The following is a 17,035-nucleotide window of genomic DNA, read 5'->3' on the forward strand; positions in this document are numbered from 1 at the left end:
GTTTGTTCAATAACATTTAAATTATACCCGAACGGTTGATGACGTGGAAATTAAACTGACTGTCATTTGCATTGACTATTTAGGAAAATCAGAGAAAAATATCATTTGCATAATTATTTGAAACGTGTGTGTGTGTGTGTGTGTGTGTGTGTGTGTATATGTATGTATATATGTATACCGATGTTTGTATATTGTTATTTTGCGTGATCACAACATAACAGTTGTTTTCTCACGATCACGACTCGTTGAGACCTTGGTTGGTGTTTCTAGGCAGATCGGGTGAGCAGCCGACATCGCCGCTGACCTTTTGTGCAGAGTGTACGTTTTTGCCGGTTCCCCGCTCAGAGCGATGCGGCTCGGTTGGTGGGCGCTGAGGACTGTCCGATTGACAGCTTGCCCTATCGCACCCAAAAAAAAGTTTGTCAGTGATCATCACAGCCACAACATGCCAGGTCGTCGCTGGGTATATGCGTAATGGAGAGGGCGCGACGTCCGCTGCCCTGTTCCTCCAAATAAAACGAATTAAAACAGTTTGTTTTTATTTTCGGCGCATTTTATTTTCACTCCATTACTGAACGGCACCAAAAAAAGGGCGCTGCATAACGGGGACACTTCCTCAGTCGCTCTCTTTTTCAACCCCCAGGCCTTTCCAAGCCGACCCAGCCGCAGACCGGGGGCCGGCCGACGCCCGTGACCGCCAGATAAATAAGACGGGATCTCGAGGGAACGGAATCCAGAATACCCCAAACATCGCATGGCCTCCGTGGACTTCTGCAGATGTATGGAGAAAATTGTATTGATTTTTTCTTTCTCTCTTTATAAGCTGTCTATATAAATTATTGTGATATAATACATTTTAAAAAATATATAAGAAATATGAAAAAAATATTTTAAATTTCTTTCATACAAAGAAAAAGAGTATTTAACATTTTTGCTTTTGTCGTTTTTGTCTCTACATAAATAAAAAAAAGTCTCTCTGCATCTATTTACACATTTGATGTGTAGATGATATATCGATATGATCTGACAAAGAAGTTGTGTGTGTGTGTGTGTGTGCGCCGTGTGACGTCAAAGTCTTTCCTCGTTACTTCACCGTTTCCGAATTTCCTAATTAAAACGTTTCAGCAACACGCCCCGCCCCCCTCAGCCCCCGATTGGCCCGCCCTCCCGTCGCTCCGTGCGATTGACGGCTCCGCCTCCGCAGCCGGGCCCCGCCCACCCCGGCAGCGGCGGCGGCAGCCTATTAGAGCGCGGCGCGGCGCGGCGGGCGCAGAGCAGCGGAGTGTCCGTGGGAAGCGCACGCCAGCCCCGGTCAGAAGACACGCACAGCGCCGCCATGGCCCCAGCGCTCCGTCCGTGCGTGTGGATTACGGTTTGCCTGCTCCTCGGCTGCGCCACGGACGCCGGGGACGCGCAGAACGCGAAGGAAGGTGAGTGGGGGGGGAGTCGGAACCGGGACCGGAGCGGGAAGGGTCCGGAGCGGAGCACCGCGGACGGGGAGGCTAGATCCGACTCGCTGGTCGGGGCTGAGGAGCAGCTTGGAAAAAACCCCAAAAACAAAAAAAAAAAAGCCCAAAAGATTAACAGTTAAAAAAAACAACAACAACACAAAAAGAAGAGCAAACTAAAGCAAAGTGTTGATAATAAACGTAGAGTGTTCAACTGGATCAATCACATTAAAACGTCGCGGCGGCGGCTGCGTGGTGCTGGAGCGGGCTCCGCGAGTCCAGAGTGGAGCTTTAAATAGAGTTGGAACATTATCTGTGCAGGGTGAACAAATACACATCTGTATAAAATAACACATGGAGCATAATAACAATAATAATTTAAATGAATGAGTTCGGTCTGAGTTTTATCATATTACAGTATTACTGTGTGTGTGTGTGTGTGTGTGTGTGTGTGTGTGTGTGTGTGTGTTGGCACGCTGCTCTGTGTTTTGAGGGAATGTGTTTGAATTCGGCAGCGGACCTCTGTGAACTTTATGATGGTTTATTATTATTATTATTATTATTATTATTATTATCATTGTTATTATTATTAATTAGAATAATATTAATTTTGTTTGTTATTTTAAGGAACAATTTGGGTTGTCTAAAAGTTAAAATGTTTTATTATTGTTATTATTTCATTATTATAATTTAATTATTGTTATTATTTTAATTTTATTTTTATTATTTTATTATAATTGCTTGTCTTATTTTTATTTGTATCAATATTTTTTGGACGGACCCTGCGCTGTTTTTACGCACGGAGCTGAACCCGCCGCTCGGTTACGCGGAAAAGGGGAATTTATCATCTTCGTTCCCGTGATTTAAATCTCATTAACAGAGAGAATTTCAAACAGCGAAATACAACGCGCGCGGAAGCAACCATTTAGAATCGATTCCCCAGTCCATCGATCCGTCCATCGATCCGTCCATCGATCCGTCCATCGATCCGTCCATCGATCGCCGCTGACACTGACCGGTCGCTCCCAGCTCTGTGGGTCAGTCAGCTCCCCAAAGCCCCCCGGGAGGAGCGGGCCGCACGGAGCCGCACGGAGCCGCACGGAGCCGCACGGCGCCGCACGGAGCCGCACGGCGCCGCACGGCGCCGCACGGAGCCGCACGGCGCCGGCTGCTCTCACGCTGCCGCCCGCGTCTCGCTGCGTCTTCACGTTCATTTCTTCGTTTCTCGTTCCGCGTCTTTTCGCCCGTGCGCGTGACGCCGCAGCGCCGGCTCCGCGCGAGTCGCTCGAGACACAAATAATTAAAAAAAAACAACCCAAAAAACCCAAAACCCTGCCAGGGTCTCAGCGCACCGACCACACGGCGGAGGATAAAAAGAGCCCTCAACAACTGATTGTAATACGTCATAATTAACGTGGATGTGAAAGAATTAACACGGCATCCAGCGGCGGGTTCCGCGCGCGTGACAACGCGTGGCGTGCGTCGGTGCTTTGTCCGGTGAACGGAGCCGAGACGGTGCGAGCGCTCGATTGGAGACACATTTCCAGTTCAATGTGACGCCAACGACCTCGGCTGCGCGTTTGGAGACGTTCGCTCCCACCGTCCCCACAAGAAGAGGCTCCCCGCCGTGTCCCCGCCGTGTCCCCGCCGTGTCCCCGGCGTGTCCCCGCCGTCTCCCCGCCGTGTCCCCGCCGTGTCCCCGCCGTGTCCCCGCCGTCGGATGGAGCGCGGCGGTTTTACGCACAGTAACTAGAGGAGGACGGGACGGGGAGTCGGAATAGTCCCCGATGCCTCGACGGTTCCCTCCGCCGCAGCTCAGTTCACCAAGCTGAGCCTTCGGACAGGACGAGGTTCGTTTAAATTCAAACGAGCCTCGTCTCCAGCTCGTCCTGCCCCGAAGCGTAAAACATTAAAGTGGAAATCCATACCATTGTTTTGTTAAACAAAAAGATCAAATAGAAGCCCGCATCTGATGCTTTATTCAGCCGGCACTTCATAATATAAAGAAATGATTATATGATGTGAATTATAAAGAAACCGATGTGTTCGCCCTCTGCGCCTGCTGTTTCCAGTGGCTGGTGGCGGGGTCCGCCGCGCAGGGTCCAAAAGGTGAAGGGCGGCCGCGGAGAACGGGGCAAAGCGTAGCCATTCGTGTGGCGGTAAAACCGTCGATATGGACGAACGTTGAGGGAGGAGACGACGCGGAGACGCCCCGCCGCCGCCCGAGCCGCGAGGAGCGACAGGAAAACACCAAAGGGATCAAGTCCGTCAGACCCAGGGAAAGTTTGGGGGGGAGGAGGTGACGCCATTTCCCGCGCCGCTCCGGGGCCCTCGTGTCGCGCGGTTGACCCAAAACAGACGACGTCACGGATTGCCGCTTTAATTTGCCGCCGTGCCTCCGCTCTGCGCGTCGTACCGCGAACCACATGTCTTGCTGCAGGACAGCCGTCGCCCTGCGTCGGCAGAGTCTTGCACCGTGCGTTGTGCTTCTCCTCCGCCGCCGAGCGAAGCGGAGCCGCGCAGCGTATTATCCTTTATGCCTGTTTCGCATTGAGCTGCTCGCGGAAATTGGGTCACGGGCGCGAGGAGCCCGGTGAGATTTAACCACCTGCCTCTCCGTTCCTTGTCACCAGTGATTCTGTTGGACTCCAAGGCCCAGCAGACAGAACTGGAGTGGATCTCCTATCCCCCCAATGGGGTAGGTGCACGCTCTGCAGCACCGGCACACGTCAACATCCCATAGTAGTACAGAGAAGAGAAGATCATATAAGAGAAGAGATAAGATAAGATTAGCTCTATAACAAACCATAGGGTGGATAAAATATGGCAAGGGGGGGGATTAGGGAAGGGAAGGTAGGATGCTATGGGGTAGATAATATAATATAAGAAGATAAGATGATGTCAAAAATAAAACAAGATAAGAGAAGACATCACATGGTATAATATGCTAAGCGGAGATAAGGATACTATGGGGTAGATACGATAACATAAGATCTATTAAAATCACATAGGATAAGATAAGGGAAGATAATGTACCGGTATTATTGGTAAAGATAAAGTAAGATGAAATGAGAAAATATATGATACGTTAGGGTAAAATAACAAAAAATAAGGGAAAATATAATTAGATAAGTGAAGTTCAGAGAAGATGGGAGAGATAAGATAAAGTAAGATAAAATAGGAAAAGATAAGATAATGTGGTATAACGCCCACGGGCCTCTCAGCTGTGATATGAATAATTATACTTTTTTGGGTTCTGGATGTGAACTGCGTATGTAAATCAGAGCCCGACGCTGTGTTCATTTACAGAGTTCAAAGTGTATTTTATATCAAAGTAGCTTTTGGATTTTTGCCAAAATATCAAAGTGAACCATTTTGACACTGAGCTCCGGTTCAGTCAGAGCAGAGAGGCCTTAGCTCAACTAAACTTAACTTAACGTAGCTCAACTTAACTTAACGTAGCTCAACTTAACTTAACGTAGCTCAACTTAACGTAGCTCAACTTAACATAGCTCAACTTAACGCAGCTCAACTTAACGTAGCTCGACTTAACATAGCTCAACTTAACTTAACTTAGCTCAACTTAACTTGACTTAACTTAGCTCAACTTAACGTAGCTCAACTTAACTTAACTTAGCTCAACTTAACTTAACTTAGCTCAATTTAACTTAGCTTAACTTAACTTAGCTCAACGTAACTTAGCTTAACTTAGCTCAACTTAACATAGATTAATTTAGCTTAACTTAAATTAACTTAGCTCAATTTAGCTCAACTTAACATAGATTAACTTAACTTAAATTAACTTAGCTCAACTTAACTTAACTAAACTCAACATAACTTAACCTAGCTCAACTTAACTTAACTTAACTTAATCTATTTAATCTTGCATATTTCCTGCAGCATTTTAGAAAAAAAATACACAGTGATCATGGTAGTTTAGCCCTGGTTGGCTTATTTTAAGATTAGAATTTTAGGTTTTTCCTCCAAATTAATGGTTTTCCATGAACTTTCCAATGAAACAAAGCAGATTTAACGCCAAAATGTATGTTTTTCCCCCTTCCCAGTGGGAGGAGATCAGCGGTTTGGACGAGAACTACACCCCTATCCGCACCTACCAGGTGTGCCAGGTGATGGAGCCCAACCAGAACAACTGGCTGCGGACTAACTGGATAGAGAAGGGGGATGCCCAGAGGATTTTTGTGGAGCTGAAGTTCACGCTGAGGGATTGTAACAGCCTGCCGGGCGTGGTGGGCACCTGCAAGGAGACCTTTAACCTCTACTACCAGGAGACCGACTCGGAGGTCGGCAGGAACTTACGTGAGAGCCAGTATGTGAAAATTGACACGATTGCGGCGGACGAGAGCTTCACCCAGGGCGACCTGGGGGAGCGCAAGATGAAGCTGAACACGGAGGTTCGCATCATCGGGCCGCTGTCCCGCCGCGGCTTCTACCTGGCCTTCCAGGACGTCGGGGCCTGCATCGCCCTGGTCTCCGTCAAGGTTTACTACAAGAAGTGCTGGTCCATCATCGAGAACCTGGCCACGTTCCCGGACACGGTGACCGGCTCGGAGTTCTCCTCCCTGGTGGAGGTGGAGGGCGTGTGCGTGAGCGACGCCGAGGATGAGGCCGAAAACTCCCCCAAGATGCACTGCAGCGCCGAGGGCGAGTGGCTGGTGCCCATCGGGAAATGTATTTGCAAGGCCGGCTTTCATCAGAAAGGCGACGCGTGCGAACGTGAGTGGCTGAGCTTTTTTATTTACATCGTATCATATCCATTTAGCGATTAAAATTCACCCATTAGCGTTTTTTCCCGGGCTGATTTCCTGTTCAATTAACTTTTCCCAGAAATCGGTCAGGTGCAATGAGAGTTTTTAGGCGGAATAAAAAGCGTAACCAGTAAAGACAAGGCAGCAGCTTCTGTGTGTATGTGATTCGATTATGCAAAGCAGGTAAATGACAGTTTTGGCCTAAGGTTTTGTTGGCAAATAGGATTAAACGTGTGTTTGAGAGCGCAGCGGCGACATAACAACTGGAATCCTCGTTAATTGTTTGATTGCCGGGCTCTTCATTCAAAGCGGTGCTTCTGTTGACTTTGGGATTAAAAAATGACTTGCTCTCCCCTTTATCTCTGCGCCTTCCTGGCTCTTGAGGTGGCGTCGAGCCAAGACAGTCACTCCAGAACACAAAGGTCTAGAAAGTCTAAAAGGTCAATGAAAGTCTGGACGGTCTGGAAGGTCTAGAAGGTCTGGATGGGCTGGAGGGTCTGGATGGTCTGGAAAATCTCGAGGGTCTGCGAGGTCTAGAAGCTCTGGAAGTCCGGCCAATCCTTAACGATCCCCCTGGCCCTACTGAGTGACCCCGACAGGGAAGGAAAACAAACATGCTGCCGCCGTACCGCGGCGTTGAGGCCCGGGGGAGATTTAGGATGGGTCCTAAATCTGACAGGAAGTGTGACTACAGCCTCGCACGCGTCTGCGTTTTATTAGCAGCGGCATGTTCCTCTACGCCGTGATACAAGATCCAAATTAGGCAGGAAGCGCTCTGCGTCGCTGTAATTGCCCGAAGGATTTATTTCAGCCGGCGCCCGACGTGAGAGATACAAATCACCCTGGATTAAAAAGGTTAGGACCGGGGTCACGGGCCTTAAGTGCCCTCGGTTGTCAGCCTTGGTTTTCTTTTTCCTGCAAAATTGACAACCGCCATCTAAGCAGCTTACGGTGGTGGTGGGGCTAGCACCAAGCGGCAATAATTGAAGGGAATGTGTCGAAGTGCAAATTAGTGTCTCCAGCAGAGCGGCGTCCGTAGCACGCTGTCATCTATCAGAGACCCCGCTGGGGGAGGTGTGGTCCCCAAATATATTCGCACTTTAGCGGCGGAGCACCCGGGCGCCGCTTATCGAGCCGGCGTCGGGAGCCGGACCCGCGGAGGTCCGTCTGCCTTCCAGGTTCTTGTTTGCTTTTCGGGTTTTGCAGAGATGTGAAGATACGGTCCTGCCCCCCGGGGTGACTGCGGCTTGTGATTCACTTATTTTTCACGGGCAACGAGCCCACGCTTTGAAAGAGAAGCCACTCGGGTTCGTTGCGATTCGCTTTGCCCGAGGAGTTGGGTGCCCTGAACCCACGGAGAAGCAGGAGGCGAGCGCAAAAAAGATCCCTTCGGTGTTTCGGGGGGAGATTCTTTTGTTTCCCATTGTTGTTTTTGCCTGTAAACAGTTTGGATAATGAATGGATAATCCAGAGGAGAGTCACGAAAGTTGCAGTTGTATCATATTGAATCCGCCCCCTTTGTCTGCTCAGTTGTACGACTTCACTGTCCTCGCCTCATGTCACGACATTATATTTGGTGTTCTTTTCAGAATCGTTTATTGGGCCAAGTACGTTTTCAGGTACAAAGAATTTGTCGTGGTATAACTGGTGCATTCTGCATCTGCTGAGTACTTAACAAAATCAGAAATACAATATACACAGAAAATACAGCATGTCTGATGGAAGTCCAGCCGATCCTTCACTATGCGCCGGATAAAGACATTTACCAAATGACCAGAATAAAATGCTCAGTCAGGATGAGAGTATTGACTGGGTTTGAATATAAATTAGAATATAGTTGGATATTTCTTGGGGCTGAGTATTGTTTAAAAAAAAATGATGATGATACCAGCACCGGTAGCAGTACCTTAAGGTGATACCGATACCAGCAGAGTACTTTCAATACCTTTTTTTTTTTCTACTATACCCATCGTGTGAATGGAAGCGTTCATTGTGTCAAATGGCACCACCCCCCCTCATCCAAACGGTTTTTACACAAATGCATTGTGTTTAAATAAGCGTTTAAATGACTAATCATCAAAGAACTGTAAATAAACAGTACAATGAAGTATTTGGGCGGCGTCATTTTATACAAACGGCCAGTACAGGAGGAATGATGAGAGTCACTGTTGGTACGGACACCTGACTGTTGTTTGAAGACACTTGATCAGTTGTGAACCGTCCTTTAACAAACAGTTGTAGCTGCTGCTGCCGCAGTGAACCAATCACACGTGGCATCCAACCCTGAAACGCAGGCGGTGATCGGCTGCGAGCAAAACCACGCAAACAGTCTTAGTTTTTGGACCCAGATCGACAACTATTAAAGGCAGGTATTGTTTGGCTGGAGAAGTTTCGATAGGACTTGGTATTGGGTTATTTCGGTCGGGTTAATCTAATTCATTACAGTGTTATTACTGAATAATCTCATCGCAGTAATTCTCAATATAAATCTCCTTTTCTGACAGTGAAGTAGCAGGGTGTCGCCCGGTTAGCATCATGTGGCTCCTCCCGTATCTGCGCCTCCTCGCTCCGCTGGCGACCCGCTCCCGGTCGCGTTCGCCGAGCAGGAGCGCGGAGGAAGGAGTTGTTGTTTTTGTGATGGAAAATGATAAAGCGGTAGATCGGGGATAAGACCCCGGTGCGGGCTCCTGCACTTTCTTTATGAGTTTCTTCTCCGGCGGAGCGTGTGCGACGGGCCTTTGTATTAAGGGACATTTAATCTAAATAAAATGAGAATCACGCTGCAACATCAGCACTTCCTCTCCCGGCTCCGCCGACATTGAATTACCCATCGAGTGGTTTTCCCAGAACAAATCAGAAAGCTTTTCAAAGCGTTTCTATCAGGTTAACAGCGGGTGGAAAGCGGAGTCGATTATTTTGAGGTATTTCTACCTTATTAGATCCAAGTGACTTTATCAGTTTTTATCCCACTTTATTTCAGAGCAAATATCTTACTTTTCGGTCCAATTCAGACCAATTCTATAGTTATATTTATTTTTATTTATTTATTTGGTTGTTTTTTTTTAACGGTAGGGTTGCAACATGCCTCTTATCGCTGAACGAGTTTTACTTGAGTCGATTTGTAGGAGGGTTATTTATACTTCTTCTCCCGTATAGCGGATCCTACAACCTTTGGACCTTGAACTTTCTTATCTTCTCCCTCTGAAAAGCAGACGCTTCAGGCCGGGTGCCGTCTTGCGGCGACGTCTCCTCCAAATGCTTCGGCAACAATGAAAGATTATCTTTCACCGTTTATTCGATATTTACATAAAGCCACCGAGGGTCTGCGGCGGGAAGAGTATCGAATGTCTTTCGAGAGCAGTAGAAGTACCGTCACTTGTCCAATAGGCCTATTTTACCTAATTACAAGTTAAGTTATTGACGACTTAATCACTCAATTATAAGTAAGTGTGAGTAGTATGTGTTCATTTTAAAACACCCGTAATCCTTGATTCCAGTAATAGCAGCACGGCATAAAACGACTAACCCTAACCCCAGTTAATCCTAAGGAGATAAAGCATTATAATGCTGCCGACTGTAGTCGCACCTGGACCACAAACCAGCTTCTCAGCTGTTTGGACTGGATTTTTACACTTTGAATACCTGAGTATATATAGAATTACAGACCTCCACCATAACATACTGATATAAAAAAAAAATAATCCTCCACTGCTGCTTATGCCGAGGACAGTGCTGTCAGTGAAAACATGGCAGCTCGGCCCGGTGGACCGGACTGTCAGTCATGTCATCCGAGTCGTCCCCTCTGTGGACGCAAAGTCGTCGTCCCAAAAACGCCTTGTGATCGACTCATTCATCACCGTCAGCGAAGAGGGGCCGCTTGTCTCTCTCTCTTCTACCCCTCATCCGCCCCTCCTGTCGCGCTCTCTCTTTAACTCTTTGTGAGGACATCGCAGGCAGTAGATGTCAGTCTTCTTCTTCTTCTTCTTCTTCTTCTTCTTCTTCTCAGAGCTCTCGGTGTCGTGGACGTGGTTGAAGTGTCCCGCCGCCTGCACGGGGTTCATTTTCAAGGGACCACGGACTGTGCGGCGTTAAAATAGACGCCATTCATCCGCCGGTGCGGTTAAGCGGCGGCTGCTCTCTAGCAATGGAGCCACTGAGTCTTTTGGAGAGAGAGAGAGAGAGAGAGAGAGGGGGCCCTTGTGGATGGACATTGGCGCCTTTGTTTGGTCCAATCGCGGGAATGTATGTTGTCCGACTCTGACACGTCCCATCGCCGTGGCGCTATGTAACCAGTGGCTGAGGAATGATTAACTGTTGAACTTGTCCAGTTTTTTTTTTGTATATCTGCAGCAAACAGACAGAACATGCTCTATCCTGCAGCTATCAGTGACTGCTAACTAGAGAAGTAATGGCGGTGGCAGGAGGGGGTGGGAGGGGGCTACAGCATCCTGTTGATAGCGGCTCCATCCATCTTGACTGTCATGGAGTGGGGCAGAAGTTAGTCAGAGGGTGATTGATGGTACGGCCTCTGAGGGACGCGTCTCCCTGCCGGGGTCCGTCCACAACAGCCAGCGTACAGGGGAGGAGGGGAGAAGCCGCCGGGCCCAGCCCCAGAGGCCGGGGCCCGGCTCGGGGGGGGGGGGGCGCTTAGCATTTAAAATGAGTCCGGGAAGCAGGGAGTCAGGGGGTCCTTGTGCATCTTGTCGCTCCCCTGATTGATAAGGTGTGAATTTAACACAGCACATGGCTGGTCTTTCTCCAGCCCCTCCGCGGCTTAATTATGCAAATGGCGGGTGCTCACCCGGGTCCACGGGAGACCCAAACAGAGCTCAATCACTCAGGATTTAAATAATTCGGTGATGGATGCTCGCTTGCGCTGTCACTGCCAGCGTCGGCCTCCCGTGACTCGTCGCATTCTTCCGCAGCCCAGGGCTGGTGCTCCATGTTGTTCAGCCTGGCAGGTAGCGGCTCTGCACACAGATGTTGTATTCTGCGCTCGGCATGAAATACCAATAAGGGTGACGGTTTCCTCTCGGCTCGGAATTGATTGCTCCTGGGTGGAGATGGGGACGTGCGGCGTCGAGGGACGCACCGGGAGCCTCGCTAGGATTCCGCCGCGGATCTTTGGGAGGAAGCGAGGGACAATGGAAAGACAAAAACCAAGACAATGAGCGACACAAACGGCAGAATGGTAATTCCTTTTCAGCCGTTCCAGTGATGGTGGTCAGGTTGATGGTTATTGAGCAATGGATTACCGCGGATCCAAACAAAGCAGCGAGTCTGCAGGACTAACCCGCTTTTGGTGCCGGAGAGATTTTCCTAAGTGCATGTTAAGTCCCTCCCTCCCTCCCCCCTTTGGATGTCAGCGGGGCGTGAAAACTGAGAGTGTGAAGTTATGTAATAAGTTATTGATTTTCCTCTAAAAGGAAGATTGAGGCGCAGGGCCGTTCTGCTGGCAGCGGCGTCCCAGAGGAGGAACAACAACCCTCCCTCCCTCCCTCCCCTCCCTTCCATCTTCCTCCCATCTGGCCCTCAAGGTATTCCGCTCCAATATCACTTTCCCGGGGACACCGCCAAGACATTGTCTTTTTGACAGGGCGTTCGCCTGTCTGATCGCATCCCTCTCTCTCTCTCCGTCGGGGGAAAAAAGAAGGTGGAGGAGGTGGGGGCGGCGAGGGGGGTGGGTCGAACGAGGGGGCGGAGGTCGACGGAGACGTCCGAACCTGTTAGCGCGAGCGGAGCGGAGGGAGGGAGGCCGCGGGCGGGGGTCCTTTTGTGATGCGGGGGGCGAGGGAAGGGGCGGGGGTCCGGAGGGGTGATGAGGGGTCAACTGCCGCGATCATCCATCTTCCGTCCTGACAGCGTCCTGTCAGCCGCCGCGCTCGCGTTACGGCGGCAGCGGCGGCGGTCATGTGTAAATGACGTTAATGTCCGCTGACCCTCTGAAGAGTCAGAATGTGAACCTGAATGCGGTGTCAAACGCTCCGTGACACCGAGCAGCTGACGCTCCCTTTCTCTTCCAAATCTCCTTTTCCAAATAAAGAGCTTTGTCTTTGTTTGTGGCTGAAAAGGAAGAATCGCTCACGTTTGACCTGCTGCACGTGAAGATGCTGCTGGTGTTCCTGAGGAAAACACAGTGAACACAAATAATATTAATATATGTGTTTAATGATAATAATAATGATAATGATAATAATAATAATGATAACAATGATAATGATGATGATAATGATAATAATAATAATAATGATGCTTATATTGCTTGTGGTTTAGATTTCCATTCATTGTTTATTGTTTTTCATGAAGTTATTATATATCGGCACATTTTACCGTCCATTGTTTTGTTTATTATTGATATATTATATATATATAAATATATTTGTATATTATGGATATTTATTATTTATTATTGTGTTTATTTTTATTGTTTATTGTTTATTTTTTAGGTTTATTGTATATTCCCGTTTTTTCTATTTTCCAGATAATTTTGAGACTTCTTTCTATATTTTTTATATTTTTCTGTAAATTCTTAGGTTTATTGCAAATTGCCACTTCCTTTTTCTGTTTGTTATTGTTATCAATTTATTATTATTATTTTATTCATAATTTTATTTTATTATCCTCCCTCCTCTCCCCCCCCCCTCACCTGTTAGAGCTCAGGGTTCGAGCTTCGTAGCTGTTGCTCTGACTCCCTTTGGAACGGGAGCAGGTTGCTCTGGTGTTTTTTTTTTGGATGGCTGCTGTTGTATTTGAGGCGGTGACAGGTTGGAGCCACCCAGCACGGAGGCCTTTGCTTTCCCCCTCATTTTATATTTGACTCACTCACAAAACCCTGACGCATCGGGCCTATCCAACGGGCGGCTCGCGGGCCAAATGTGGCCCATGTGTTACCGCAGGGGGGCCCGGCGCTATTCACTGACTGACCTGCGGTTCCGTGAATTCCTGAAACATCTGAGGGGACCTGAAAACAACAACCGAGAGACTCTTTAGGAGCAGCTTCCATTTTCAAATATTGGAAGTGAATGAAACAAATGTAAAATTATGACGACAGTTTGAAAAATATATGAGAATAAGGTTTTGGTTTTTTTTTGCATGAGAGCAGCTACGTCCCTCAAAGGAAATTCCTTCTTTTATTTGTGTTTAATTTGTCCACCAACAAAACAATTATCAACGTCAATTTTCCCCTGGGTTTTCGTGGTCAATTACTCGAAAAATCGCAGAATCCCGAAACCAGATTCCCAACCACCCGGGCGTCCACACAGGAGCGACTGAACTTCCGCACTTTTGTTCCGTGGCTCTTTTGTTCTTTTGTTCTTTTGATTTCCAGCGATGAGAAGCAGAGGAGGCTGTTCTGCTTCCTCCACAAACAAGAAAGTCGTCAAATCAGAAGCTTCACTCAGGAGAGTACGCTTAATATCTGCTCCTCCTCATCCTCCTCCTCCTCCTCCCTCTTTGAGGAAGATGAAGATGAGGGGAGTCATGTATTTCCCCGGCGGAAGATGGAGAATATGCACTTTGCAATAATAAAGAAAAATAAGAGACAGATTAGTCTCCCCCTCGTTCTCTGTTCGCTGTCCGCTCTCTCTCTCTCTCTCTCTCTCTCTCTCTCTCTCTAGAGAGATTTGCGAATTCTTTCCCAGATTCGTAACCGTCTGATGTGTTATTCTCCGGGTGCGACGGGTTGCCAGGTTTGGCGGAGAAGCTCCAGCAGCATCTGAGGCTAAACAGGAGGCTTTGTGTGTGTCACGGGGGTCCGCAGGGGACCACCGGGGGTCCTAGCCTCGGCGAGGGCCAGTGGCGGCTCGGACATTGTTCCGCCTCTGTCTGTCACAGTGGTGGGGCGGGGGCGGGGGCGACGCTGGATCGGGGGACGGTTCCACCAGGGCTCTGGGCTCTGGCTTTTGCCGTGGCTGGTGTTGGGAGGGAGGGAGGGAGGGGAGATCCCGGATCCTAAAAGACAAAAAGCCCCCCAGCCCCCTGTGGCTGCTTCCTCTTTGCGATGCTTTTCCAGCCCATCGCTGATGACGTGATCCTCCTGTTTTCCGTGTCACATCAAAAACAAAATTAAAAATTAAAACCCTCTCACGCCCCCTTCCGCCCATTATGAATTGCAGAAGTTTGGGAGAGAGGCTTTCTGTGGCTCCGTCCTGCACCAGACTGTAAATCCTCCCGTGCAGAATAAAATATTAAATCTTTAAATGCCCTTTTGTTTTCCTGCAGTCAATCAGGGGAACAGGTGTTGAGCGGTAATTGTTTGCTCCTCCGTCGGCTGCGGTGGAGCAGCGGCGCTTGTCTTCTTTCCAGGTAGTATCATCGGCACATTATCTCCCTCCTCCTTGCTATCGTGCTCATAGCGCCTCTGTTCACCTCGGCTTTATGTTTCCTTTCCGTGATGAAAGACCGCATGGAAGAAAAATATCCTCATATATTTGGTACGTAGGGAAGCGTCTGTACTACCTGCCAATCCAAAATATACTGGTGCGATGGATGTGAATACACACCAGCCACAACATTAAAACCAGCATTAATAACACTAATATTGTGTAGCTCCCCCTGGTGCCACCAAAACAGCTGTGACCCGTGGAGGCATGGACTCCACCAGACTCTGAAGGTGTCCTGTGGTATCTGGCACCAAGACGTTAGCAGCAGATCCTTAAGTCCTGGAAGGTGGAGGTGGGGCCCCCATGGATCGGGCTTGTTGTTCCAGCACATCCACAAGATGCTCCATCGGATTAACACTATATATATATTATAATAATATATAACAGTATATGTATAATTATAATAATAATAATATATAACACTTTATATATATATATATATATATATATATATATATATATATATATATTAATAATAATAATAATTAATAGTAATAAATAACAGTATGTATATATATATAACAGCATATATGTAATAATACTATATAACAGTGTATATATATTATAATATTAATATATAACAGTATATATATAATAATAATATATGCCACCCCTTGCCATGTGTTATTGGAACCAGATGATCAATGTTATTCACTTCGCCTGTCACTGGTTTTAATGTTGTGGTTGATTGGTGGATGTTACATTCGGGCACAGGAATTTAAATTCCATTTGCTCTACGTCTATATATATATATATATATATATATATACACACACACACACACACACACTATACAATAGTTTGAGATGCATGGAAAATGAGCTATTCATAAGAAAACATAAGAGAAGACAGAATTGTGCTTATTGTGCTGAATTTGATCTGAGCGTGAGCATTTTGTAGAAGCGTTAGAAGTCTCTAGAAGTCATGTTTCCATCCAGACTTTGTGGGAATTTTGAGCCGACGCTGGAAATGTCCCAATAAATAAACAGAAGGTTGAATCAACGGAGGTTTCCTGGTGGGGTTGAGACGACAGCACTGTCTGGTCAGAATCCTATGTTCCAATACTCATGGCTTCTCTTACGAAGGTGGAATGTAATATTACACTATTATCATGGCTTAAAATGAACATAAAAGACAATTTGATAGACAGATGGATATATGGATGGATGGACATTTGAGAAATTGCATTGTCTCAACAGCTCACATCGAAACAGTAGCAAAAATATTAATAAAGCAAAATAAAAATAAAATGGCCATAATATGGATACGTTGGGAAATATACAATACACAGTTAAATGTAAAAAAAAAAAAAAAAATATATATATATATATATATATATGTATATATATATATATATATATATATATATGTGTGTGTAATAGTAATAATAATAATATCAGTAATAGTAAAAATAATAAATATGGCTGCAGGCAGTTTTCAGGGTTCTGTGAAAGGCAGCACAAGTTACAAAAGTTCCAAACATCGTGGAGCTACGTCTGCACCGATCAACATGGAATTACGTCTGCAAGTTTCTCTTCACACACACGCTCACCAGGGGTGGAACGCTATGAAGGCTCACAGTACGCTACGGTATTTATCGAAATACTGCGGTAAATGGTATTTCACCGTTTATTAATTCCCCCTCTTTGTTTTCTGTCTATTCAATGAATATACGTTTTTTAAATATAAAAAGTGGAAGACACATGGTAAAGCCTCTGACGGGGCAGCACGGGAAGGCGCTTGTCGGGGCTTTCAAATTCACAGGAGAGGCAAAATAAGCGACATATAGATCAAAACTGGAACGATAACAATAGAGACTGGACCCATAATAATGATGATAATAACAATAATTATAATAACAACAATAATAACAATAATGATGATGATAATAATAATAATAATAATAATAATTCCATTTGTTAAGTCATTTGCAAGTCAACATCATTTATCGCAGCATATAAGGTTGTGCAGCTCTGCAGCTAGAAGAAGGGACCAGACGACATCTCAGAGAGTAATTGATAATAAGAAACGCTAATGAAGACCAAGCTGTCCTACTTTACCAACTTGGAGATTTACACTCCCAACATTAGCCCTGGCATTAGCGCTGTAGCATGAACATTAGCGATTTTTAATTCTTCCAGTTGGAGTTTAATCAGGAGGCGTCTTTGATGTGGCGCCTCCTCGGGGCTTCTCCTCCCGCTCCGGCTCGCAGGTTGGAAGCCGGGGCGTCCTCCCCCGCTGAAGGGAATGCTAATCTGCCCTTTGTTTCTCACCCAAAGCTACTTATCTCTCGCTAAGCACAGGTACCCGCCATGAATGGGCCGGTTTGTTTGTGCACGCGGAGCGCCGCGGCTGCGGCGGCCGGGGCGGGGCCGGGGAGCCCGGCTCCCCCGTTCTCCCGTCGCCGGGCGGTTTTCGTGGGAAGCCGCCGCCTGTATCT

General features: G+C 47.0%; 1 protein-coding gene across 4 annotated transcripts in view; it reads left to right on the forward strand.

Annotated features, from left to right (window-relative positions):
* Positions 1-1,290: 1,290 nt before the first annotated feature.
* The window catches only part of epha7 (eph receptor A7), a gene marked incomplete at its 3' end in the record, with an annotated part of 90,009 nt that continues 74,264 nt past the window's right edge, over positions 1,291-17,035 (forward strand). For all 4 annotated transcript variants that reach the window (XM_080024314.1, XM_080024313.1, XM_080024315.1 and 1 more), the window contains exons 1-3: positions 1,291-1,430; positions 4,082-4,146; positions 5,513-6,182. In XM_080024314.1, the coding sequence (XP_079880440.1) occupies positions 1,337-1,430; positions 4,082-4,146; positions 5,513-6,182 (829 nt within the window). In that variant the 5' untranslated portion in view covers positions 1,291-1,336. The remainder of the gene's footprint in view (positions 1,431-4,081; positions 4,147-5,512; positions 6,183-17,035) is intronic.

The sequence above is a fragment of the Zeus faber genome, assembly GCF_960531495.2.
Source record: "Zeus faber genome assembly, chromosome: 2".
Classification (NCBI taxonomy): domain Eukaryota; kingdom Metazoa; phylum Chordata; class Actinopteri; order Zeiformes; family Zeidae; genus Zeus; species Zeus faber.